Genomic DNA, 27,702 nt, shown 5'->3' with positions numbered 1-27,702 from the left:
TGTTTAGGAAGGATTATTTTTCTGACAAGTGATTTGTTTGTTTTGTTTCTTTGAAATTACTTAAAAATAGCAAACAGTCCCTGATAGGATATCACCTGGGGAGAAATAAGATGATGAACAGAATTGTAGTGATCTTTGTTAATATGAGAGAAAGGGGTAGGAAGGTAACTACATCTTTTTACTTGATGGGTTGTCTATTCTATGAACAGTAGTGTCCTCATTGGCATTGCTGGTTTATGTACAGGCTCCTGTTCTTACAAGTGATTAATGATGGGAAGGAGAGAATGTTCTTGGGCATGTGAGTTGCTGAGTTTCCTTCTGTATTGTGATCCTTTGCCAGTTCTTTCATGCACCAATGTAAACGTGGTATTATGCAACATGGACATCAACTTTCTCATGAGAAAAGGAGGTACCTACCACCACAGACTTAAAATAATGAAGGAAGGATACTTGAAAGTAAACCACTGACAAGAGTTCCCTTAAAGGAGAGAAGTCAAGATCTGCAGTGGTGTGTGTGGAAGGTAGGGCAATCCAGGGCTCATTTGCCCTCTGAGTTTCAAATTAATGTAATTTACACTGGCTCCATGAAATAGGATCTGATTAGCTACAGCAGAAATGAGTTGTTATTCTGTTTGTTCCAGTGATTGCCAGCAGGTGGCTGTCAAGTTCAGTAAATGATTTCAGCTGGGTGTCTGGAAATTACTGCAAACTTGTTACCTGTTACTGTCACAGTCTTGGTTGGGGGGGGGGGTAATATAGTTTTAAATTTAAATTCCTTTTAAAGAGATTAACCAGTGACCCAGCATACTGATTATGTTCAAATGTTACAGAAGGTTGCACACAATTTAATGTATATTTCTGATCATAATTCAGTCAGATGATAGTAAAATATTTTAACAACTCTGAAAATGGGTGGTGCTGATCTGTAGCTGGATGTTCCTCCACTCATTTTTCTGCAGCTTGAATTAGTACCTTGACAGACTTCATGGTTCAATATTGATACAGCATGTTAATCTATACTCTGCTTGAAAGCTGCTAGCTAATCAATGCAGATGGTAGTTACTGTTCAAGTCTTTGCTTTTTATCTTGACAGTAATGATCTTTATGTGTGTAGATAATACAGTAATGAAAATTTGTCTATCAGAATTCACCATTGTTATTAACCTAATTCCACACATTTGTTACAGCTCAGTGTTCTTTTAATGTAAGGAAATGTGCATGGAGTGGGTGGGAGAATAGAGAAGATAGGAGTTAGGTGGAGATTTCAGAAATTAAGGTAGCAAAGCCATGGTGTTAGTGGTTGTTTCAATAAAATTCTGAAACTACATGCAGTGAAAGCAAATTGCTTTGTAATACTCAAGCGTTAGAGTCCAAAGTAGTGTTTTAAGATCATGACTTAAGGGTATTCCCTGATATTTCTGCAATAATTGGCCAGCCTTCAGCTTGGGATACACTTGTACGTTGTCAGATGAAATGCTAAATTGAGTCTCACTTCACTGGAAAAAAGCAAATTCCTGTGAAATAAGAAGCTGGTTGTAGTTCAAGTATTGCTAGTTGATGCTGATTGATGCCACATTCCCTCTGCTACGTATAGCATGAGAAGATGTGCTCTTGGCTGTAGTGTGGGCAAAAGGAGTGAACATGGGGTATTTCATAAAAGCAGATGAAGTTCTCATTTTTGACCTGTGTACAGCTGGGTAAGTTGTCCTTTTAGTTCTGTTATCTGATCACATGTGATACCTTTGTTTTGCTTGCTGGGGGGTGGGGAGAAGAAATACACTTCTCTGCTATAGAAAATGCATTTCACAGCACAAACCAGAAAAGATGGGGGAGGGTGTACAGTTCTTCCCACAAAAATTCAGAGGTAGGGGAAAAACTTAGGTGACCTAACCAGTGGCTGAAGCTGCCCTAGTAAGTGCTGTTTTACTTTTGCCTTGAAGCAGAAGTAGTGCAGTCTAATACAGTTAGTTTTCTGCTTTTTTTAAAAAAAAAAAGTAGTCAAAAATGCTCGCATGTAAAAATATTTTAAAAAAATATTTAAAAGTGAGTTTAAATATTTTCTCTAATAGTAGAAATACGAACCCAATGGAAGTAAGCCTGTAGCCAGATGCATAACTACAGACACTTTGGAAGCTGCTGGTTATTGTTGAATAACCAGCCTCTGGGAGACAGAGGAATTCTGTGCAGATAGCAAAGCAAGTAGAATTGTCAAGACTCCTTTTGTCTCTAGATATTTTCCTAGCTGTAAAATAATGATCATCTGCTCACCACACAGGTGTTAAGAACATGGGATATTTTTAGAAATTAGAGCACTTGGAATGCTGGCAAGGGAGGAAATGCATAAATAAAGGGAAAAGCTAAATTCTTTTCTTTTTGAAGTGAAAAGAGAATATGCTTTTGCAACATTTCTTTGTGGAGTAAAAATCCAATTTTAATATAACAAAGACTGCTGGCTAGCAGAGAAAAGGATTAATAGCATTTCACACTGAGAAAGAGATACTTGGAAATGGTTTGTTTGGTCCTGCGGATTTTTGTGGCAATGGAAAGCTAAGCTGCTTCTGTCTTTAGGAAGCGTGCCCGCAGGGAGTGCCAGACAGACTTCTCTGCCACTCCAAATTAATTACGCAAATTGTTGTTCTGCCAAGGTAATATCCTTAGGTACACTTGTAAATCTGAGTAGATTCTGTTGAGAAGTGAACAGATTTAACAGAACATGTAACAATTGTAATAACTAGAGTGGTGTAGATTTGGCCTAAAAATAAAATTAGGCAGTTTTCTTTTAAAGCCCTTGTTAATCCATCAATGATGGGGAAAAAACAGCTAAGTACAGTAGTAAATTTTTCTAAGCTAAATATAAGCTGTCATCATCATCTAGAAGATGATAATGGGTTATAAGGATACTAAGACAATGCAATTTATCATGGAGCTTTTGTGTGTAAAAATTACTTAAATATGTCTTCAGTGTATTTCTCTTCTTGAGTCCCTTGGGTGAGACTTCTTTAATCATCGGCACTTTTTCTGAAGATAAATGTTTTCAGAGGTGTGACTAAGAGAATAAAATCTGTGGGGTAATATTTGTTTAATTATGTCTAGGAGTAGGGCCAATTGCAGTTCCTGATAAGGAAACAACGTCAAAATTCTAAATGATTAATTATCATGCTTCCAACAATATCCCGCAGAGATGCAGTAGGCTTTTTCCCTCATCTTACAGCTAGATCACTTCACATCCTGAACTGCTAAACTGGAGAAGAGCATAGCTCACTGTATGGATGGGAATCTCCTAAAGCAAGACTGTACTTGAACAGGAAAGGGCCTTATGGTGGCTGATGTCAGACTTCTCTCTAAACTGAGATACTAAGTGTTACGCTGCTAAGACTTGTATTTTATCTTCAGTGAGCTAAAATTAGGTTTGATCCTAAGGTCTTTATATATTGCTTAGGAATTCCAGGTTCTTTGGGAACTTAAATAACTGCTCTTATGTCTTTTAACTGATTTGAAGTTACATTTGTAGTTTGTTGAAATGAGCTATGATCTTTTCATTATGGATGAACAGGTGGCTCCTAGTTGAAGTAAAGGTGAAATGCACCTGTGTGTAAACACACCTGAGATACATATGATTGCTCTTTTAGGAAGAAGTTTGGGTTAGGAGCAAACTAAAAATCAAACTTTATTGAAAAAGTAGCTAAGCAAAGAGTTGATCTAAGTTTTTCTTCCTAATCCTTAAAAGCATGTGAATTGAATAAGTTCAAATATATTTGATTACTCTTTTATTCATCAGTGCTTCATTATCAGAATCCTCAAAATGCTTCCAGCCTGGTGAATGTTTTCAGTAACATGCAATGTACAAACTGTTTGAATTAACATCTGTTCAATTGAAGTGAGCCCAAGTGTGGAATTTGAGCCCAAATCTGGGGTTTTGTGACCGCTGGCTTGCTAAAACATCCTCTACCTTGGCCACCACAGCACGTGGCAGAATCGTTCAGCTTGTGGCTTTCCCCAGACCAAATACATTTCTAGTGTAATGTGACTGGCTCCAACACTTAACTCCAGAAATGACATCGTTGACCTGTGATCTCATCTGCTTATTTTGATAATTCACATTATCTTACTGTAATGGTTTCATATAGATCTAAAAGAATTTGCATTTTGCTCTCATAAGGAAGAAGGTAAGATTAAATGTCAATTATGTGTGATGTGAACGAGCAATACCTGGAAGGTGACTTTGGAAATGAAAAAAATGATTGGATTTAAGTCGCTGTTTTTTTCTTGATGGAGACTGAGCAGAACAGCAGTATTTTCACTGAGTCCTTGCTGCAATTTTTGAGTAAAAATGGGAGGAAAACCAAAAACTGATGTTTTGAGGGGAATTTTGATGGCTCTCCAAGCCTCTGCCTTCTACAAGGTTTCAAAACGGACATTTTGGTGGAAAAATTGCGAGGATTTAACACCATTTCCTTTCCAGTCGCTGAGGAAGCTCCCTGTTCCCGCCGGGGACCACTACCCGCGCGGCGGGGCCGGGTCCCGCACCGCCTCAGGTGTGCCCGGGGCCGCTCCCGCCGTGACTCAGCGCGTGCCTGGCCGGCCGTGAGGCGCAGCAGCGAGGGCCGGGGTCTCGCTGCGCGAGCTCTGGCCCCGGGCGTCCCCTCAGGGCCGAGGGGGGTGCGGCCGCTCCCACCCCTCCCGTGTCGTTAAGGAGCATTGCCGATGCCGCCTCCTGCCCGGTACCGGGCGGCGCATCAGGCCGGGGGCGGGTCGCCAGGCGCCGCGGGAGGGAGGCTGGGCGCCGGGCCTTCCCCGGGAGCGGCGCCTCAGCCCGGCCCAGCCTCGGCCTCCCGCGCCGAGCCCGCCCCTCTCCCAGTCTCCTCCGCGGCTCCCCCTCCCCGAGCCAGGCGGGGCCGCAGCTCGCAGCGCCGCCGTTCGTGGTGCCGCCTCTCGCGTCTCCCCGCTGAGCGAGGGCACCGGCGGGACCCTCTCCGGCCGCCCCCTGTCCCCGCCGCCGCCTCAGCCGCAGCCGGCGCTGCCCGCGGAGCCGCCATGAGCTGGGGCACGGAGCTGTGGGTGAGTGCCGGCCGGCCGCTCATTGTGTCGGCACCCGCCGCCTCCCCCCGGCCCGGCTGCTTTGTTCGGCGCTGGGGAAGGGCGGTGGCACCGGCGAAGGGAGGGGGGGGGGTCGGGGCGGTGTGAGGGGGGAGAGGCGCTGCCGAGGGCGGTGGGGAAGGGGGGCGCCGAGGCGGGGCTGAGAGGCGGGCGCTCGGCGGGCAGCGCCGTACCCGGGGCTCGGGGGCGGCCGTGGGGGGTGTGGGGGTCCCGGTAGCGGCCTGGGGGAGCAGCGGGCCTGGCTTTGTCTGCGGCGCCGCGCCCCGGGGGCTTCTCCGGAGGGAACCTTCCAGAGCGGGGGCGGCCACCAGCACGAGCCGGTGGGGGGAACGGGGCAGAGAGCGCTGAGGGGGCTCGGCGGGCCCCCTGCGGACCGGGGCGCGAAGCGCGCACACACGCCCTGAGGAAAATATTCCCGAAAACCCGGGTGCAGCAGCCCGCGGCCGCGGCTCGGCCATGACGCCCCTCGCGCCTCCAGCAGCCTCTTTGTCCCGCATGGCTGCGGGGCGCGCTGGGCGCCGGGAGCGGCGCTGCCTGGGCCGGGGGGGGGATTTAGGGTGGGTCGGGGTTGGGGGGGCTGCAGCAGCGCCGTCTCCCCCGTGCCGTGTGGGGAAGCGGCGTCGGAGCTGCCGAGGGGCTGCGGCCGTCGCTTGGGCCGTGCCCCTATGCGGCCGGGGCGTGCAGGGGGCGGCAGCACGCGAGGGGCGCGCGGCTCGGCTGTGAGGAGACCAAATGGACACTGGTGCGGCCAGCGGCACCGAGAAGAGACGGGGTTAGTAGCAGCGCGAGTGCGCCTTTGTAGTGCGTGCCTGTGTGTACTACGGCCGTGGAATCGTTAAGGTTGGAAAAGATCTCAGTGGTCGTCTGGTGCATCCGCCCCTACCCGGGAGAGGTTATAGGTTGGTGCTGGGGAGAGTCGGGGTGGTGCGTTGGAGGAGAACGCTGAATTTTTTTCTGCGTGTACTTAAATACGTATCGTTTCAGAAACCAGACTTTCAGCTTACTCATCTCTGTTCCTTTTGGCAGCCTCTTAATCTTGTTTTCTTTGTTCGGCTTGCGAATGATAGCTAAGGTTTTGTGTTCTGTCTGGTGTTGAGTGTTGCGAGAAAAAGCTTCAGAAATACGTACAAAAAGATGGATTTCAACTTCAGACTTCGTTTCAATAAAAGGCAATTTTATTTACAGTGTCATAATTGTGACACAGAATTGTGCCTGAATTGTATCTAGACCTACTACATTTTTTTCCCTAAGTCACTAATTCTATTGTGCTGGTTTAAAGAAATAATGCCAGATATTTAAACTAAAAGTTCTATGCTACTGCTTTTATTTCAGCAAAATTTAATACGCTTTTTCATACTATTAGGCGATAGCTACTTCCTTAAGGTACAGATGCGGATATATATATATATATATATAATGGTCTGTTTGTAGGTATATAGCTAGCTTCTCTGATAATTTAAGTTTTTATATTAAAATGTACCTTCTAAATGGGTTACTTTTGTTGAATTATGTCATGCTTTTTGAAAAATAGTATCTTAGGGCTATAATGCCAAGTATTTTCTTACACAAAAAAAAGTTCAGTGCTGCTCATACCAATTGAAAAGAATATCAAACGTTTGCTTTGACATCTTTAAGTGGGCAGAGAAACATTTATCTTTTAATTCTGGTGTAAAATTCTGTTTATAAATATATTAGCTTCTCTCTAGACCAAAAACACAATGAAAAACAGTGCTTTGGGAGCTTTGGAGACAGGGCTGCAAAGAATGGGCAGTTAAAGTGTTAGCTGTGTTTTCGTTGTGAGGCTTTCCCTTCGTCTTCCCCTGCTGCTACCTTCAGCGCAGCCTCGAAGCAGCAGAGCCAGGCTGGATTCGCTAATGGCAGCGGGGTGCCTGCGGCTCGGCGCGGGGCATCCAGCGGCACGGTGTGCTGTGCTCGGCGTGGGCACAGCAGGGAGAGGCCTCGCCCTTGGTAGCGCTGGCGCCTGGGGTTCCGAAGGGCAGGTTGGTGGGATCAAGGCTCGCATCTGGAGGACATTTTTTCTGGATGTTGAGCAAACGTTCACAATGTGTTTGTAAGCAAATGTGTATGTAGGCTCTCCTCGTACACTGGTGTTTTTGTGTCAAGCTCCTTAGTATCTCTTCATGCTGATCATTGGTATTTGACGCTGATTCGCAGTTCTGATGTATTTGTTTATTTATTTTCCTGGAGTCCGTATGTACTTCTGATAAAGTAAAAAGCGTGCAAGAGTACATTTAGAGGGAAATAAGGATCCAGAAGAAAATCTAGGGGATTAGAAAAAACAACTCATGTCCAATATTTATGTGGTACCTGTTTAATATGGTTCTTCTGGTATTAAAGTGCTGCATATGTTGTTCATGTTTAAAGTATCTTCAATGGTTATATCATGAAAAAAGGGAAAGATTTTCTTTGATGGGCCAGTATTTCCTAATTCTTAAATTCTTCAGCTGCTATTTCTATTTGTGGATTATTGGGCGTTTTTGCCTTTCAGTCAACCATTTTTATAAGTCCACCACTCAGAATTAGGTATACGGTGGCCAACGCAAATATATCTTGGGAAGGCTGAAGTAGAGGTGCTTCGTGTTTTTAGTGCGTCTTGGCCAAACAGCATATTCCCTGGTGTGTAACTGCTTTCAGTAATGATCCTTTGATAACACTATAAAATAATACAAACTAATAATAGCGAAATAAATGTTGATTTGTTCAAGCCATTCTGTCATTAGAACTTTTGTTTTACCTTTTTTTCCACACTATGTGAAATGTTTCTCTTTTTTCCACAACAAAATTTTTGTGGTGAATTTTAAGTGTTGTTCCACAGATAATTTTATTATTCGTGCATTTGTTTTTGTAGTGACTGCAGCATATACGTCATGATATGTGCTCATTAAAACCAGGATACTTCAGTGAACTGCTTTGCATGATAGTCTTCTCCTCATGGTTATGAGAGAGTAGTGGGAACTGGGACATCTGGGTTCTAGTTGTCTGTCATCCAGTTGAAATTGTATTTTCTGAGACTTGGACTGCTGTGCTCTAAATTCTCCTATTTGTAATACTTAGGTGGTTTTTTTTTATAGATAGGAATTGTAAAGCAATAATCATCTGATGAAAGGGTGTATATAATAACAAAGTATCATTGTTTTGTTGGTAATGAGAAATTGTTGCTTGTTGCTGTTCACTTAGATACACTTTTCAGGGTTTTGACTTCAGTGAGGTTTGTTTGTTTGTTTTGGTATTATGTTTTTGTTCTCCTCATGAGCCACTCTGAGGGCATACACGTTCAAGTCCTGGGTGGACTTGCACACTTGCTTAATAAGATGCCCCAGTCTGACTTCTGTCAAATTGTATTGCAATATCCAAGGCAAGAATAGATGACTAGAACTAAGGCTGTGGGCCTTAATTTAGCAAATGAAGTCTTTGGAAATAAAAATGATGGATTCTGATTTGTTCAAGTCTATTTGGCATGAACCTCCGTTCAGTGTATATGTTTGTACATCTGGAGTTCTTTCTGTGATGGGCATCAACTGTACAAATAATATTAACATAGAAGATTTAACAAACCGTACCTGGTTATTGTCATCTTGGGTTTTTGTTCAGTTAAGTTGAATATATAGTGTGTTTGTTTTGACACTAAAGGCTCGCTAAGCTTTGGAGACTGGAGGATGGTTAGTGATGAAGTCCTTCGCTTAGTGGAAGCAAGTGAAGCTTAGTGTGTGATTGGCAGTTTTGTTATTAAAGTAGCTTCCTTGGAAATTAATTAGAGAGGTTAAGGCTGCCTCTTTGAAAAACATCCTTTTTGATTTTTTTTTTAAACTTTTAGTGTATGTTCTGTGTTTCTGAACCTCTGAATCTCTTAATAGCTGTTGGCAGCAAAAGAGGTCAAATACCATGTCAGAACATTTTCAGTCTGTAAAACCAGTCTAGCCATCTGTTTCTCACCTCTTGATAAATATTTAAAGCAGAAGTTTTTCTGAGGGCTTTTGTGCTAAGATTTTATGATTTAAGAAAACGGCTATGGAAGATTTAATGATACTATTGTTGTGAGCTCCTTGGGGCCAGAAGCACCCCATCTTTTAAAATTAAAAAACCACTGGCACTGTAGAACGCTGTTTTAGAAATGAGTTACATCTGACCAAAGATCAAAGCATGTTTGGTGATGTGCTTGTTTAATCTTTACTTAAACAGAATTAATTCAGTGCCTAAAACCAAGTTTTATTTATGAAAAAGTTAAATAATTTTCAGTTGCATCAATAATTTTTCAATTTTTTTTGTAATTTTTCTTGTGCTTCTGATGCCTGTTTCAGTCATTGTTTGCCTCTTATTTTAAAATAATCTATTCTTTTTGTGTAGAAGAGGGTAAGTTGTGTGGTGATGTCTGATTTTAAAAGTCACCACGTTTAATTGTTGATGGTAAAACATCAACAGAAAGTAAATATGAAAAAGTTGACTTCAACAAATAATAACTATTTTGTTACATGTTTCTTTCCTAATAGTTTGTCATATTTTTATTCATAGATCAGAAAAACTGGTTTTCAATCTAAATAATTTTTTTTTCAAAACAGTTTGATACTGAGAAACCTTTGTGTACAGTTAATACAAGAGTGAGATTATATAGACACTGCATTGTTAATGGTAGCAATTTCTTTTAAACAGAAAAAATTGAAAATAATTCTACATATTAAGCCATATTCTATGCGGAAATTCTTCTGTGGTTTTGAATCTTAATGTTTCATAAACTGGTTTTCCAGAATGGTAACGTGTACTGTGTTAAGTCAATATTCTATTTTATACGTAGATGTTTGTGAGATGAAGCTTGGATTTTTTTTTCCCCCGGATTTCTCATTCAATTGAATCCAAAGAGTGCAAGTAGTTCTCTTTTAATTCAGTGTTCTTGCTGTTGTGGTCTGCAAATGTGTGCAAGGAATGTGTCTTGTGGCTAACGTATGAAATTACACGGTTTTCTAGATGTGTGAGGTGGCCATACGTTTCCTCTGTCATGGGTAAGGTACTGGACAAAACATGTAACCTTTGTGAGGTTACAGTCTGTTTCACAAGGAATATTTTGCGGCTTATCTCATTCTTGTCAAGACTTCTTTGATTTCCAAATGGAAAGTTATGTAAGGATCGAGTACTTGATTACTTGATTAGTGAACATGTAGTTACCTCAGGCTCAGGAATGAAAACAATTGTACTGAGCTGTAGTTAGAAATAATATTTGTCTTTATTTTTCCAGCAATTGTCTGTTTCATAAACATCTGACCTTTTTACTGATTTTTCCAGGAAGGGGTGAGTCACTGTCTTGAGACTTTATCAGTTTGGTTTTGATGTTGAACATACTTTAATTTAAGGAAGCATACATGCTTGCGTCCTTGAGTATCTATTTAGAGAGTATTTTTTCAGTTTTGAAAACAATTTATCACCTGGTATCTATTAAAATGGCATCTTATTTTTATTTATGGCCCGATTTCTGTATGTACTGAGAAATATAAATGCTCTTCAAGGAAATTTTTACAAGCATACACGGGACTTATTTTTTTCTAAAATGTACATGCTATCCGTATTGATAGTACAAATTCTGAGGGTTGGCTGTGTCAAGAATCTGAATGCTGGCAGTTTGATTTCCTGAGTGAGAATGGGAAGAGATTTTTTGAGATTGTAAGATTTATTTATTTATTTATTTAACTCAGCCAAGCAGAGGATTTCTTTAAAGACCGTACCTATCAAAGAAATGCCTGCAACAAGGTCCTTTGGAATGGCAAAATCCATCAGGACCTGGGATGGAAAAAAGCAGGAATAGAGAAAAGTCTTGTTATCGATGTGTTCAGGTTTGTTCTTGGTGAGGAATGACCAAGTAGGTATGATTTGGGCTTTCAACAGTTTGCAAATAAATACTCGAAAACAGAAGGTTTGTATCAGTGCATGAGTAGAGTTGTCATTTGTGCTATAGACATACTGAAATAAGTTGTAATACCCTGGGAAAATATATAAAAGTTCATTTGTGTGTTTAAATTCTTACACTGGACTGATCTAGGTGAGACACTACATTGACAGAAAAGTAGTTAAATACTTCAGCCCTTAAACTTGCTGTGCAGTTTTTTAGCATGCTTGGTGAAGCCAGTAGTTGAGTAATGCAGTAATTTTTTTATGGACGGGAAGTTCTTCAGCACATTTCAGATTAAATTTTCATTGTTCGTAGCACACGTGCACACTTTTCCAGCAACTTGAATTCTTTTGGTAGAAAAAGAATCCCCAAAGTCCAGATGTGTTCAGCTTTTTCCTTGTGTTGGTGAACAAATTGTTCAGTGAAAGCTGCAATTCCAATCAGCTTGTTTCATTTTGTCCCTAGTGAGTTTACGTACCCCAGTTCCAGTGCTCTCTTGGCAGAAAGCTTTATAGGTTCGTCCTCAGAAGCATGTCAGTGTTTCAGCTGGATGGGAAGAGAAGGAAAAAAAAAAAGTATTATAATAATGAAAACCTTCTGGTTTTCATTAAAATTCTGACCCTTTACACTGACTTTGTTCGTTGTTAGTCTTTTTTTTTTCCCCCACTACAAGCTCTATTCTAAAAGCAGAGTGATAACAGTGTTTTAGTTCCTGCTTAGGTGACAAGAATGGGCTTAATTTTCAGTGTAGTTAATTCTCTGCTTATATTGTAGTAGAACTGAAAATTGAAATAGTTACATGCCAGATTCATGAATACCTGTTCCTTCATTTTTTTCCCTTTGTTCAAAATTCGTCTTCTGCTTTGTCACTTAAAATAAAAAGGGCATTAGGCTGGTAAAACTGCTTGCTGGCATTGTGGTTTGTACATTTATACATCGCTTTGTTACATCTTTTAGAGGAGAAATGTAATCTCATAGGTTTGAAAATGCTGTGAGATCTCAGTTTTTCTTGGGCTTTACTGTGGACCTGTTGTATCATCTTGGGCAGGTAAACTTATTTTCTGTCTCAGGTTGTAAAATTGGAATAAAGTTTGTTTGCATCAAATTAATATTGTAACAGTATCTGCATTTGTAGAATACTTCAAGGTTATTTAATTGTAAGTTCAAAGTAATACCTTGTTTTTTAATGTTATACGCAAAACCAAAAAGCAGCAAATTCCTGATAACTTCCTCCTCATTCTCTTTCATCAGACAGTCTACATGAAGTAACCATTTAACTCTTCTCTGTAAAGTGTAACTCCATTTTAACTACCTAGTTAGATTTTGTACAAAAAAAATATGTTTGGAAAGAAATCTGTTCACAGTACTTGATCAAATGCCACTTGAATGGGTGATGTCTGCTGTACACTAACAAAGTTCATCATTTTATCATTATATTTCTTCATGTAATGCTTATGCTTACTAAGTATTTGTTCAGGAGGCAAACGCTGTGCAGTTCCCCTGTCACTGGCTGGTACACAAGTCGTAGTGCCACATGCTGCTTTATAGGTCTTTATTAAGCAAACAATGTTTTTGCAGCATTGCGCAATGAAATTACATCCACTTGATTTGAGTTTGGAGTGTTAGTTAAGTACTGAAGAGCATCTGAAATATGACAGCAATTGCACTGGAGAGTCAAAAGGCAGTCTAGATTTTTGGCATATTTAGGGGAACCAAATGTGTGTGAAGGTGATGAAAATGGGCATCTACCTTTTGCATCTTTATCTGTTTGGTAAATCCTTTGAAAGGCAGCATTTGATTTCTCGTTTCTTTCATGCTGGGTGTCCAATTCAGGTGGATATGAAAACCTTTCTCTCTGTAAACTCCGGTTAGCAGAGTAATTGAGGGAGATTGAATGTGGGGTACACTCATTTGCTTCTTTTCCCCAGGAGCTTGATTTCTTTCCAAGAAGATAAAAAAAAAAGTGTCACTTTTCTAATAATATTTTCAAATAAGTATTTGCTGTAGGCAGCATAGTTTTTGGGTTTTTTTCAACTTTGAGGAGGAACATAATTGATACATGTGAACCAAAGACATTATCTGTGCTGTGCTACAATTGGCTTTTTCTGCAGTAGAGGAAATTTTAACGTACCTAATGTCCAATTTATTTTTTATTTTTATAATGGATAAATTGTTCCTGTTCTAGCAGTCTTCTATGACATCTAATTGTCTTGATTTTTTTTTTTTTTTTGCTGTTTATGTGAAGGTATGCACAGTTAGAGGAATATTCTCAGTGTATTTGACATCCGTAATCAATACTTGGAGTGTTCTATGTTGTTTGTATTTATTTGATGCCTAGAGCCATTAGTCACATAGTGGGTTTGAATTGTGCTGTGCTTGTTATGCTGTGCACAGAGTAAAAGGACTATTCCCAGTTGAGTGCCAGCAGGAGATAGGTCAGTTACTGGCTGTGCCAAATGACAGAGTTGTGCAGACCCAAATCTCATGTAGCATGATGGGCACTGATCTCAACTGCAGCATCTTAACTGTTTGTCTTGGAACACAAATGAGGAGGGCAGGGAGAATTTGCAATGTTTGCAGGGATTAGATCATAAGCAACCTACGAAGCAGGAAATAGTTGTTGAAATGTACGAAGGAGTGTTGGAGTCTCTTGGAAAGCACGTGTCAGTCCTTTGGTACGATGAGGTGATAGAGTTGGAATCAGACAGCAGTGCGCTGGAAAGTGAGGTCAAGAAGCCAATGTTTGATGCAATAGAGAAGGATGCAAAGAGATGGGGTGAGAATACTCAAGAAACATACGCAAGTGAAATGATATCTCAATACCAGAGGAAAGGATGTTGCAATAATTTAAAAATGAGATGCATAAAGAATGGATAAAGATTGCAGCTGTTGGAATGGCTTGAAAGAGCCTAATTTTCCAAAAACAACATAGAAAATGTTATTAACATAGAACATGGATTTGAGATTCTGGAAAGAAATCAGATGCTCAAGTGAAAGAAGAGTTAAAGGTTAAGTCCACAGTTTATAAAAGATAAAAAGCAATGAAAAGCATTGTTAAAGTTAAGAGATTATATGCATTATCTGGATTTTAATGAAACACTTTTTATTGTAGTTTTTCCCTGAAAATGAATTCAAATTTATGATTAATAAGTGGAAAACTCTATGAAGGTTCATTAATGAGGACTGATAAATCAATATGGCTCTGAAAAGTCAAGTAAGAGTTCCCTCCTCTCCCTTAGATAAACTTTTGTTTAGGTATTAATAGTGCAGATACTTGTCTATGTATTGTATGAGCATTAGTTCATTTTGTGTACAAAAGCCTCACAGGATCAGTGGAGTGCATGGATGTGCTTGAAAGTAAGTATTGTATACAAGTAACTTCTCAGAGCAGATTATTTTTTTTTTTTAAGAGAGGGGACAAATGGGAAGCTAATAAAGTCAGCAGATACTCCAGTGATATTGCGGTAATAATGCATTCTTCCAGGTGATCTTACAGAGTGGTCTTTTATTTTTCACCCTGCTTGGTTCCCAAAGTGTGCTTCTGCGGTAAAATATGCAGCATATTCTGTGTTACAACTTTACATCTGAGTTTCCTGGCTCTAGCTGTAGATTGTGGTTGCTGCCCTTAATTATTTAAATCAGCAAAAATTACTGATGTTTCGTTATTTTCATTAATTGCTATGGGATCTCATTTCAGACTTGCAATCTTTGACTGCTGGAAACTGGGATTTAGTAGAACGTGGGATATGGGTTAGTACTTGGATTTATGAATGGTGAAAATTTTACTTTCAAAGGATTCAGAATTAACCTCATTAATTAAAATGTTATCTTAACAACTATTTTTTTTACTGTCTGGAGAATTCGCTAAGAATTAGATAGTGACATTTGAGATCTGTGCAGAATAGCCAAGAAGGTGCTTGTTTATTTGGAAGAGAGGAAAAAAAAGATGAACTTCCTGTTGAAAAGCAGTTTGGGATCCTGTAATAAAATGGGAAAGAACAGCAGACTGGAATTTCTGGTTAGGTCTTTTATCTCAGAGGATGACATGTTTGAAAGAGGAAAAATGAGTTTCTTGAAGATAAACGGTAACTTAATCAGGAAAATCCAATTGCTTGGGATTTTTCTGCTTCATAAATAATGTGAGGGGACTGTATAGTGTACAGTGCCATCAAACTTCAAATAGAAATGTCATCATGTGAGGCAAGTACTTTTGGTAAAGCCAAGTTTCCTCACTCTGGTGCAGGGCTCAAATACTTATTCCTGTAGTAAGGGGTGTGATAATATGATTAAGTCTTTAGATGGAGACTAAGGAAGTAGGGGTTGGGTGTTATTTGTTTTGGTTTTGCTTGATTGCTTCTTTGCTTTGTAAAAGCTGTGAGGCTTTTTGTTTTCCTTGTCCTCTTCTCACTCCTGTTCAACTACTGCATTCATATAATCTAGGTTACTTTGTCTATCTCTCTGGGTTTGAGACCCTACTAAGTAGTTTGTTCCTGATTGTGGTCCCTCCCTAATAGCAAGGGAAGCAACTTCTTGCTAAAATGGCTTTTTAAAAAACATTTTTCCTTTGGTACTGGTACTGGGCAGTTTAATGACCATCTGTTTCCCAGAACAATACTGCAGTTCTTCAGGGCATTAGGCTAGCTCTTGAGAGTGAAGTTTAATTCCCTGAGTTTCAATTTCATCTTCTGCATTCCTGAAAGCGAAGTAGTGAGATGTGAGGAGCTGCACATAGAACCCAATCAGTGGGTTGTAGTCGGAGTACAGTAAAACCAGGAATTGGCTCTCTCAGTTAAAACCTGAGTAGGTACAAATAAAACAATGTCAGGCCATTTATGTTAGCTACTCTTTGTGTTTTCATGGCCTAACAACCAGTGAATTTCAACTGCTTTGATTCTGAGGCATTATCATTTGATTTCACTGAAATTTCAGGCAATAATTGAACTGCAGTCATTTTCTTAGAGGTTTAAAATAAATTCTTGGAAATCAGATGCTGGTGGTATTTATGCTTAGTAGGTTGTAGATAAAATATTTTTCCATGTTCTGTCTGGTTTATACTGCAAGGCTGTAATTGTGGGCTATATGAGGAATATGTCCTGACTTTGCATGAAATGCCTTGCAATTTTTGAGAATCCGTGTAATCAGCTGAAGGTAATAATGCTGAAGGGCCAACTTTGATGCTTTCGTTTCAATAATGAGGCATAATGAATTATCGGTGCTTCAAATACAAGTTTCATTCTTTAGTATTAATTCTGAAAGAAGCGTAGTTGTTTCATCTCTGTACAGACTTAAGGTGGAAGTAATGCTGTTAGATTATTGGCAATGAATGCTGGGAAACTGAGAACAATCAATCAATTTCTAACAATTTCTAAACCTAACTTCTAAGGTCCTATATGTATTTTTAGAATCTCGATAAACTACTTGTAGTACCTTGTACTTAGCGTTTTAGACTTTTGCCATGCTGACGTAATCGGACCATAAAGTTAAACCTGAAGCCTGTGGCTTTCATGACTGTTTTACTTCATTAGATCATTGGAAAAGAGGCTTCATTTTTTTGCTGACTTGTTTTCGTTTGTGGGAAGATAAAAATATGTTCTTGACTGTTACTTGATTCAGCTTTGCTACCTTCGTTTCGGTTCATTAATTTACTTTGAAGCTGGAGAGTGGAGATATTTCATCTTGGTGCAAAGTACCATTGAACGTATCTCATATTGTTAGTTACAAAATGTTTTGCTTATGATTTCTTTATATATGAAAACAAATTTCACTGTCACAATAGACCTTGTGATTTTTTTTAACCTGAATTGCCCAGTCTGCTCTTGTAGAGTTGTGATATTTTTTCTTATTCTTACTGTTAGTTTTAAAGCATCTGGGAAATGAATCCTTTATGTGACTGTTTGTGATAGATGCGATGCAGAAGATCATTCAAAACTTTGTCAAGTGTATTTTGATAATTAGTTTTTTTTTCTGTTTTAAAAACACTACTCTTCTAACAGAGTGCATGTGCTTATTGTTAAATTACACCACTGATCATTTTCCTTGAAATCTAAGGTATTTGGGAAGGAAAAATATCTTGTTAATCTGGCAGGGAAACAGTGTGTTTGTATTATTTGAGCTTGCGAAGTACATTTCTATTAGAAAAACATGTTCTGTGAATAATCTGAATATTTTTCATATAAACCAGGTTATGATGCTGAAGTCTCTTATGGTGAAGTATAAGAGAAATTTGCTGTATAGTTTCTGGGCTTATATCTTAAAAACTCTTGAGATAAATTAATACACAGCGGAATCATGTTACATTTTAATGTTATTTATCTGAATCGTGAAACTTTGAAAAATTCCGTGGTTTTGAAGATGCCAGTAGTGACATCTGGTTTTAATTAACATTCTTTATTCAGTTATGTTAATACTACTATGAATTTTGCTTTAAAAACAATGAATGCAGTAGATTCCTTTGTGAACATGGTGTTTTGTTTTTTTTTTTTTTATCTGAAATAATATTCCAAGGAAGATAGGAAGGCTCTAATTTACTGCCTTGTCAATCTCCAGCTAAGTATGTGGATCTGGTTTTAAAATCAAGTTTGAAAAACACTTCCTGTTGTTTGCAAGATATTTGTGAAGGGAAAATGGTGTGCCTTCTCTATTCTTTCTTTTGAACGCTAAAATATTCACAGGTGATACCAAAAGGGGAAATTCACCTTAGGACAGGGCGTTTAACAGAAATATCCCCTAATCTATTGAGTTGACAAAAACAAACAGCATATGGTGAATGAGTTAAGAGACTAGCCTTCCAGTTCTGCTGGCTGTTTACCTCACCAGTCCCCTGTGATCTTCTGAAATATAGAACAGTGTCTACTCCCATTTCATGGGAGGAGAACATGCTCAGAATGGAGTATGTATGTACAGACATATTAAACTATTTTGTTAATATTTGCAGCCTTTCACAAGCAACAAAACGCTAAGAATTGCATTCAATAAAATTGAAGAGGTGATCAGAATACCTGTGTATGGGTACCTTACTCTGAATAGTGTAGAAGAGCAAAATTTTGTTTACAGTCTGTGTAGTACAGTTGTATTTTTTGAGTACCAGGAGCATCAAAGGTAAGGTATATGCCTTCATCTTAAATCTGTTTGACAGGTGCTGATAACAGCACTTTGAAAGACCTTCTTATATTCCAGTTGCATTCACTGTGTTACAGTATATCTGCAATAGGAATTGTGAGAATAGATGATACAGTTTACCAGAGCTAAGCTCAATGAGGAGTTTCTGTCTGGATCTCCGTGTCTGTGTTTAAAGGTAAAAGATTGATCTTTACCTGAAGGTACAGTGCTCTGTAGGTTTACTGGCTACTTCAGTTACATTTATTGTGAGAATTGATCTGAAAGTTAACATCAGGATGCGTTTGCTTTGTTCCTGTGTTATAAATTTTATTTTATGAGTTCATTATTTACTCCAAATTATTGTTCAGGAATAGTGTCCTGAAATATATTTTTAGGAATAGTTGAGTCAAGGTTAACGTTCCAAATAACCTATACCTTTGTTAAAAGTCTGAAAAAGATAAAAGGGGCCTTGCTCTCTGTGCTGGAACTGTGAAGTCATTTCTGCTGCTGATACTCAGTGCTTGGATTCTGTATAAATATTTTTATGCTAGGTTTGTCCTACTTGTCAGAAAGATAAGCAGCATGATACAATATATACCATACAATTTATTTCTTTGTGTTTGCTCCACTGAGATAAGACTTAAATGTGCATCTTTAAATGCGAAACGCAGCAAATTGACATTTCTGTATGGGATTTGTAGACCCTACTTGTTATGGTTTTTATGTCAGTTAAAAATGGTATCGTTAGTACTGTCTACTTAACGTAGCTGAGCAAATAAATACAGGGAAGTGATACTTGGATGACAGGGAAGTTGATACTCTCTCCCTTCTTTTTTCCCCTACCCCAGCTGGCAGAAAGAACTTCCTTGTTCTAAATTAGTGTCAGTTGTTATCACAGTCATCTTGGCTTTTAGGGAGTTCAGAACTAGTAGTTATTTTACCCATGTCACAGTCATTAAAATTTCCACTAAATAATATAAGCTGGATTTCATGGTAGTGCAATTGGACAAACTGAAAAACCGCTTGTGCAGAGTTGTGTGTGTATGTGTAAGGGATGGAATCCACTCGCTAAGTAGCAACTGTGTCCTGCAAAGCAGTGTCCTGCAGGTGCATCACGACAGAATGAGCAGCAAAGCTGGTGGAACTTCTCTTCTGAAGGTATGATAGAGGGTACCTTGGTGTTCTGTAATAATGATTCCTTCACAAAACATTTAGCTTGACCTTAGTGTCTCCTGTGTACTTCTCCCCTGGCTGATTTACCTCCAGGGTAATTACCTTCTCCTCCTCTCAGCGAACCTGTTCCCTTTGTAACACATGTACCACTCCCTTTTCCTGAGCATGCTGTTCTAAGTTCACTTGTTACTGCATGGAGGGGAGAAAAGCCGTAGATTCCCTGCTTGTTGGATGCTGTGCTAGACTGGCCAGAGCAGGAATTTAAGTCAGTTGCTCTCTGAAGAAGCTGGTGGTAGGTACGATCTCTTTGCTGTTTCTACAAGTTTTTAGAAAACTTATCCTTTAGAATGCAAAAATAGATTGTTAGGTCACATATGCAAGAACTGGAAAGTGTCAAGGCTTCCTGCTCGTTTGGCTTTCTATGGATGCATTTCTAATAACATTGTGGAAGTATGTATAATTTTTTACAGAGGTATTTATAAGTTCTTAGTTTTAAGTTTTGGATAGTTTCACCAATGGTGCTTCATAGTACACTAAAATGTTCAGCTTGTACTTTGTAGAACCATATAATAACCCTTCTAACTGAGGAACAAAATCATTCTTTACACAGCTTTTCAAAAGTAAAAAACTTGAAGCATTGTTTTCCAGCCAGATAATTGCAGATTTTCAGATTTTCTATAGGCTAACGCTAGTCATGCTGTAAATGCACTGTTTTGTTACAGAACTTCTGCTTTGTCTGAGGCCTTGTGTGGCTATTGGACATGCAGCAAATTTAGTATTCTGCTACTTCATTGATACGTAGCCACAGTGCTTTATACTCTGTTTTGTTCCAGTCTTTCTATAAAGGTGGGATTATCTCCAGGTCTTTCTTACAATGAGCAACAGCATCTCTGAGCTTTGAACAAACACTAATATGTTTTTACTGTGATGCATTATATCGCAGTTAATTTATGGTTAAGCTTAAAGTCTTCATAGCTCCTTTTACAAGTGACATAACTAGGACTAAAATCTACGTAAGCTTCTTGTCCCATCCCTGTAAGCGTTCAAGGCTAGGTTGGATAGGGTTTTGAACAGCCTGGTCTAGTGGGAGGTGTCCCTGCCCGTGGCAGGGGGATGGAATTAAGATGGTCTTCAGGGTCCCTTCCAACCCCAACCGTTCTGTCGTTCTCTGACTCTGTCTACTGACAGCATTCAGGCACTCCCAGGACACTCGCAAAGTGCCTGCATTCAGGCAGACCCATAGGTAAGCTTGAGAAGAATTGAGTTTCTCTCCACTTAGGTTTACATGCTGATACAGTGAGGTAGACACACCATTCAATTCATATGAAGATGCACATCCATTAAATGAAGAATTTTAGAGGTTACTCCCAAGCTGGACAACAGGAGTGTGTGTTGAGCTACCCTCTGTAGCAGCTTGTTCCTTTAGACTTTTACTAATGTTGGTGCTCAATGCCGCAGCTGTGAACTGGGACAATCAATTTGCTGTTTTGGCAGAAAACTACTGCTGTTAAAATCTAATCATTAGTCCAATAGATACAGCCAGTGGCATGGGTGAACTGAAGTGCACAGCTGTAATCTGTAATGCCAAGCGGTGTCCTCAAGGACACCATACCATAAGATGGCTGAGCTAATTCACCAGCTGCCTGCTTCTGAAAATGGTGGATCACTCCTTCCCCTGTCTGGATGCTTGTACTGGTCTGACCATTCACAGAAGTGGTTCAGTGACTCCTTGGATCATCCTAGCTTAATCTGCCATGAAATCTGTGTCAGTACTTTTACTTCCAAATGTAAACGGTCTCTTGTAGTACAGTAATACGGTAGATGTGCTAGTGGCTTTATTTACCTACTTGTTTTTCAGCTGATCTCCAAATGCAGAACTCAGTTGTGTTGCACTTCTGGCTGCTCATTCCAAAAGCAACCACAAACTTTTGTACGCCTGTCTGTGGTAGATTCCTGCCTCTTCCTGCAAAGTGACAGAAAGGGGTCTGTCAGGTCTCTGAAGCTGCTAGCTGCCAAGCAAGGCATCCCCTCCTGCCAGACATGACTTTCCATTTAAAAAAAAAGAAATCCCAGTGCAGTTCTTCTGTTGGTGGTCTAAGGAGATCTTAAAAGAGAGAAACACAGACTTTGTATTTCTCTTCCTCAACTGTTACTCTCCATTTGTAGCTTCTCTGTAAAATCCTGATTTGCTGTGTTATCTTCAAGGGTGGCTATGTCTCCAATGGTTCAGTATCACTTTTGAGTTGGTTGCTAATTTTATCTTGCAAACATTTCTCTAATAATAAAATACAGAGATTCAACTTTTTAACAACAAAGTTGACAAAGAGTTGGTATTGCTCTTTCAGTTTCTTCGTTTTCATAAGCAAAATAGCTCTGCATCCTGAAGGTCAGCTAACAATGTGTTTTCAGAAGTTTTTTTAGGAATATTGTTTTTCCTTTTTTGTCTTCAAAAGATGAGTGTTTTATTCAGACTATAAGGGTCTGAACAGTCTACACTAAACATTTGTTTTAGTATGAAATTAGAATGTGAAGTACTCTTTAGTTTACATGTATGCACCTGTAAATTTATGTTTTTGTCATCTTAATCTCTGAGTGCCTCTGCTTTATTTCTAGAGCAGTTCTGGCTTTCAGTGTTGCTGCTCTGACCCTTTTTGTTTACACTAATCTTCAAGTTTATAACAATGTTTAGCCACCTTTCTTCCCCTCTCTTAAGTTTAATACATAGGTTATTTTCAGAGAGCAATAAGGTATAATTTACAGGTTAGTCTGTTTGGAAGCTACTATACAGAACTTTCACAAAAGCAGAAAAGCAAGACAGCTTCTGTTTTGTTCTCGGTATAGAGCAGCTCTTTGTTAGTTTTTAGATTTAAAACTAACAGGATGTTTAAAAAAATAAACTACTGTTTAGCTGGAAGCAGATCTAGTCTCCCTGTTAGAAAGAAGCAGATTGCAGTTGCAAGAAGAAAGAAAGACCAGAAGACCAAATCAATAATTATAAAAGCAAACAGGCAGGAAGAGAGAGAAGTGATAATCAGTTCAGTCAGTAAAATAGAAGAGCTATTATACTAAGATAGAAAAGGAAGCAGGAATGCGTAAAGATAGAGACAAAAGGAAAACAAAAAACAGACACAGAAGAGGTTACAAAGATCAGAAAAACTGAAATGTATTGTCCAAAATAGATTACCGTAACATTCTCTAATTAAAATACAGTTTTATAATCTAATTTGTGCTGAGGACAAGTAGGGGAAGGTACACAGTATTCTGTTGGTAACTTCTCATTAATATATTGTGGTTTCTATAACTTCTCATGTAGCATGAGTAATTTTTTGCACAAACACCACAAATTAAACAAGTATAACGTATATGTTGAATACACATCAATTTATTATTTTGTAAAAATATATGTAGACAAGATTTGGTATAAATTGTTGAACAGTTTGAACTTAATTCAAGGCCTTTATCTTCATTAAAAAAGGAAAAAAAAAAAAAACAAAACAAAACAGGCTTCATGTTTCAGGCACACACCAGGTATTTCAGGAGAAGGGTTTGATAATATGTGAAATTTGTCACTTTGTAATTTAACTTAAAATGCTTAACTATTTGAGTGTAGTTGGGGCTTTTTGTCTTCTGCCGTACTGTAGATGCAGGAAGGAAGAACATTATCATTTAACTTTATCCATAATTCCAGTTAATTTGGGAAACCCTAATGAGCTTAGATTCAGTAAACAGTATTAGATTGAGTTATATAATCAGCCCTATTTTGTCAGTTGGATTACTTTGGACTTGTGGTTTTGTAGATGAGTAAATGGTTGCTTTTCCTAAAGTGATATAAAATACAACATTTTATTTGCAAATGAACTGGACTTTTTTGATTCCATTTATTATTATTATTGTTATTTTTTTTTACCTGAACAAGACCTGCATCCTGCTGCTCCATGCTCTGAAACATTCTCTTCATTGAATCTCATTGGAATGTAGTATGTATTTCCTTACACAGGACTTGTGGAAGGGTTAAGAATTTAGAGAGTTGAATGTGGAATTCAGCTTTTAATCTCCCACTCACTTAATTGGAAGTTTAGACTAGTCAAGTGAGACAGCCTGGAGAACAAAGAACAGGGAAAGAACTAATCCTGTGCCAGTATTTCAAAACTGCAAATAAGGTCACTTGGGTAACTGCAGACTAAAACTGTGGTCAGATAAAATTATGGAAATACTGATGTACAAATTGAGTCAAGAGAATAAAATGATACAGCCATAAAGTCATTCATAATTTGGAATAAAATGTTTTATTATTTAAAAGTGATTGTAGATCTAAACATTATTAGTTGAGGTAGGTTGCTTAAACATAAGTTGATGTAGTTCTGTGTTTGAGATGATTCTTAAGGCTTTCAACTGAGTTGTCTGGAGATCATCAAAATGGAAGTCAGGGAAATTGGCAATAATCCACAATTGGATGTTGATCTGATAAACTAGAGCTTTTTGTAAGGGAACCATTTAGTAAAGCAGATTTTATCTTTTCTTTACAGAATTTAATACCACAGTCCTAGCTTTTAATGCAAGTATAACTGCTTTCCAAGTCAGTGAAAACTGGGAACATTAACTGTTTAAAAATCTCAGTCTGGCCTAACACATTTCATTTGAAAATCCTATGATGAACAGTGGCTGGACTAGCTACAGATAGTTTTTGGAGGAGGAAAGGTTTGGCATTTATGCTGCAGCATTCACTCAGTGTTTATCCCTCTGAAGAGATCCTCATTATCTTTTTCTTTTTATTGGCTTTTGAGGTTTGTTTGGGGGAAAAAACAGGTGCCAATAAGAGGAGATCAGTTCTTAAGTTTAACTTGGGAAATGATGTTTTTATCTCCAGTGCAGATTTGACTCAGCTCGGCTACTTGCTTTGATGCTTCAGCTGCTGTTATTGAAAAGCTCCCTGGTATCTGCAACAACCTGATAAGTTTAGAACTGCATAACTGAAGTATGCGTAGTGTTAATCTATGGTTACATTAAATAATCTGGAAGTAAAATTTAGGGACATAACACTTCTTTTGGAATAGTTTATATTCACCTACTACAGCTTTTTGTGAAGTCTCAGATTTGTTTTGACAAAGCAGACTTTGAATTGCATTCCGGCTTTTGAGGGGGCAGTTTCTACTGAGGGCCACCATCCATTAGCTAACATTAATCAGTTTAATAATAGTCAGCTGCATTTAAATTATTATTATTATTTTTTTTTTTACAAAAATTGCCTGCTCAGCTGTTAAGGGTGGTGGAGAGTTACTGGACAAACAGCAATGTGTGTTTTGCTTTGGAATGTTGTAGAGAAAATTCTTTGCTATCAAAGTAGTAGACAGCCAGATATCGTAGGATGTGTTTTTTTGTTTGTTTGTTTTTAATTGCCTTTTGCTGATCTTCAGTTAATGCAATTTTCACGTTTCTTACAAAGCAGCTGGCTGTATTAATACATTGATAGATCAATTTTGATAGTTCCAGGCAGATAGTCTGTTGCATCTGTTTGGTCCATTTTCTTCTCTGTATAGTATTGCCCAATTTTGGCTTTTTTTTTTTTCCATTCAAGATACTGCATAGCCTGGTTTGTTTCTCAGTGCATAATTTGGTTTCCTTTTTAGCAGCGTGAAAGATTTTCTGTTTGTGTTCTAGGATGAAAAGGATGCCTTTGGCTTGATTGAGACCCAGAGCCTCAAACGTGGGTGCTACGTGAGAGAAGTTGAAAGGATTAAATTTGTGACTCACATCTAGAAGCCTTTCTGAAAAGATCCATTTTTTTTCTTTCTGCTGATTCATTGATGCTACTTTTCTTTTTTGCTCATTTATCTCAGTGTCATTACTGAGCAGTGTAACATGATTTGTGTGACTCTGCAGACTTCTGTTCTTTGGTTTTGTGTTCAAGAATTGGAAGAATTGTAAAGCAGATGTATTATTCACTTAACATACATTTTATTTGTTAATTGAGAGCTCTGTTGTGCAGCATGTACATGATTATATAGAGAGAGTTTGAGACATCATCAGTACGTCCAATTTAATTGATTAATTATCAGTTTTTATATGGAAGTTTTTAATAGTGTTTTTATTTTGAACACAAATTGTTATCTATAAATAATCAATTTCTTTCTTTTTTTTTAAGGCATTCAGCTTTGGTCATTCATAAGCCAGTGTTCAAAAGATGCTTTTATACTTCCTGAAAGTATTATTTTTGTAGACACCATACTGTATGCTTCATTCTAAGATAGCATGTAATATAATTGCTGACAAAAAAAGGACAGCAAGCAAACTGACCTTGTGGAGCTGTCTCACTCTTTTGAAGAGCAAGAACATACTGCATGAGGGGAGAGTAATAGGTTTTCCGTTCCACTCTCATATTAGTAGCAAAGAGGAAATTTTGACTGGTAGAATCTTCTTTTGTTCGAGCAAAATATTTGGAAAGCCATCTTCTCTGATTGCACGTTCTGAAATGCAAGTAAAATTTAGCATTCCATAATGTTAATAAAACCTGAGTATCAAATCAGAGCTCCGTGGTCTAAAGCGCCTAAGTAGGACAGCAAAGGCTTTGTTCTGGTGTTCATTGAAGGAAATAACATTTTCTTAAATGGTTTTGGATGTTGGCTCCATGCCAACAGCACCTTTTTGAAATTTCTTTTGGATGTCAGGTTAATATAGTCAGAGTAATTACAAAATGAGTACAATATAAAAAAGGCCTTTTCAGAATGGTGTAATTTTATACGTACGTGTAACAGTGCTTCAAAACTAAAAGCACTGTGATAACCATCTCCCTCTTTTCACACACACAAACAAAGCATATGCAGCTCTTCTAAAAACAATAGCAGGAATGTGACCTTATTTGACAGAAAGCAATTATTGCTGAATTGTCCAGATGGGGTAAATTTGGCTGGTTTCCCAAATATTTTGAAATCTTGTCTTCAGTCCCGTTTCTGTCTCTTCCCTGTTAATGTGGTTCTTTGGTGAAACATCAGGGAGAGGTGGTTGGCTTTTTTTTGGTGGAGAGAGGATCCAGAAAGCACATGGCTAGCAGTGGAATAGGATGTCTGCTTGGTTGGCATGCCTCTGTGTTGACACCTTCAGTGCGCTAACAGCCGTGGTTGGCCTGTGGTGTGAAATGCTAAGAGCAGCGAGGCAAGACTTGAGAGGAACCTGAATCCCGTTATATTCCTCATGTTGTTAAAAGTCCATAGCTCTTTTTTTATTACTCCCATTGGTTGTATATAGGTGTGTAATCTTGATACCTATTTTAATGAATATGTTTTCCTTTAGTCTTCAGCTATGCAGCATTTTGGTGTTCTTTGATTTAACTTCAGATCATCCTATTGCATTTTGAAATCGGACTTAAATTGGTAATACTGAAGGTTGACAATAATTCATTAGGTTCGGACATGTTACTGAATGAGCTTCTGATAAATACCCTTCATTCCAAACTTCCTTATGTAAATTAAGTCCTGCTTTTAAGAGCTTCTTTGGCTTTTTCCCCCACTGTTCTGTGGGGTTTTGTTTGTTTTTTAATTTGTGGGAAGTGTATTTGATTTCAGCTTATACCGAACACACGAACTTTGATGTTGCAGTTGCTTGTATTTTTGGATTATTAAGTAACTGTTAAGAGAAAATTTACAGGAAATGCTTGAGCTGAAAATCCTCAATTTTTCCATTGGCAGAATTTTTAGGATCAATAGATGTTGATAAATACTGAATGAAGTGAAGGATTAGTTTTGGAGATGATTTAATTTATTAATAATCACACAACCATTTTTTTGGAAGTCTTGTTTATTTTTGGTTCTCCTGTTTGCTTTGTGCATTTGCTTTACCATAACTTCAATGGATAAGAGCAAGTTCGCTTTCTTTGGAATCTTTGCTAAAGCTGATGATGAACTTTGTGTATAGATTTATTTAATAAATGTTTTTCATATGCAGACTATACCCAACTTAGTCAGGCAGCTGTAATTTGCATTATTTTTATTTCAGTGGGCAATCTTAAAAGTGGAATTACTTTTTCATGCCAAATGAAATTATTACTACTTGTGTTTTAAAATTGCCAAGTGCATCTCTTTTGTTCAACAGTCACTTCCCTTAGTTATCTAATACTAATCTCTAGTTATGTCTTTACCATCTTGGTGGAAAATATCCACTTTTTCGATAGGTGTATTTTTAGGGGGAAAAAGGTGTGTTTGCTTTGTGAAAATGATCAAAGGCTGCACACAACTTAAATGAAGATATTTAGAGATGTTTTTATGGAAAGAGCTAGATCTGTGGCTGCCTGTACGGCTTACTGTTCCGGTACATGGCTGGTGTATGCGCACATGTATGACTGATTTGTAACTTTAGTGACTTCTATCCAAGTAGAAAGCGTTCCCTCAAAGTACAACTCTTAAATTATATGTCATTTCTGGTATTGGTGTGATTTTTAACTAACT

At 38.5% G+C, this 27,702-nt stretch overlaps 1 protein-coding gene across 4 annotated transcripts in view; it reads left to right on the top strand.

Annotated features, from left to right (window-relative positions):
* Window positions 1-4,831: 4,831 nt before the first annotated feature.
* FNBP1L (formin binding protein 1 like) overlaps window positions 4,832-27,702 on the top strand; it is a 53,433-nt gene continuing 30,562 nt past the window's right edge. For 2 of the 4 annotated variants that reach the window (XM_080602880.1, XM_080602879.1), the window contains exon 1: window positions 4,844-5,058. In XM_080602880.1, the coding sequence (XP_080459006.1) occupies window positions 5,035-5,058 (24 nt within the window). In that variant the 5' untranslated portion in view covers window positions 4,844-5,034. Of the gene's footprint in view, window positions 5,059-6,637; window positions 7,098-27,702 lie in introns of those variants that run through there. The other 2 variants (XM_080602882.1, XM_080602881.1) reach the window with 2 other exon arrangements.

The sequence above is a fragment of the Anser brachyrhynchus genome (assembly GCF_964034855.1).
Source record: "Anser brachyrhynchus genome assembly, chromosome: 8".
Lineage (NCBI taxonomy): Eukaryota > Metazoa > Chordata > Aves > Anseriformes > Anatidae > Anser > Anser brachyrhynchus.
This window is presented reverse-complemented; position numbering and strand designations above follow the sequence as displayed.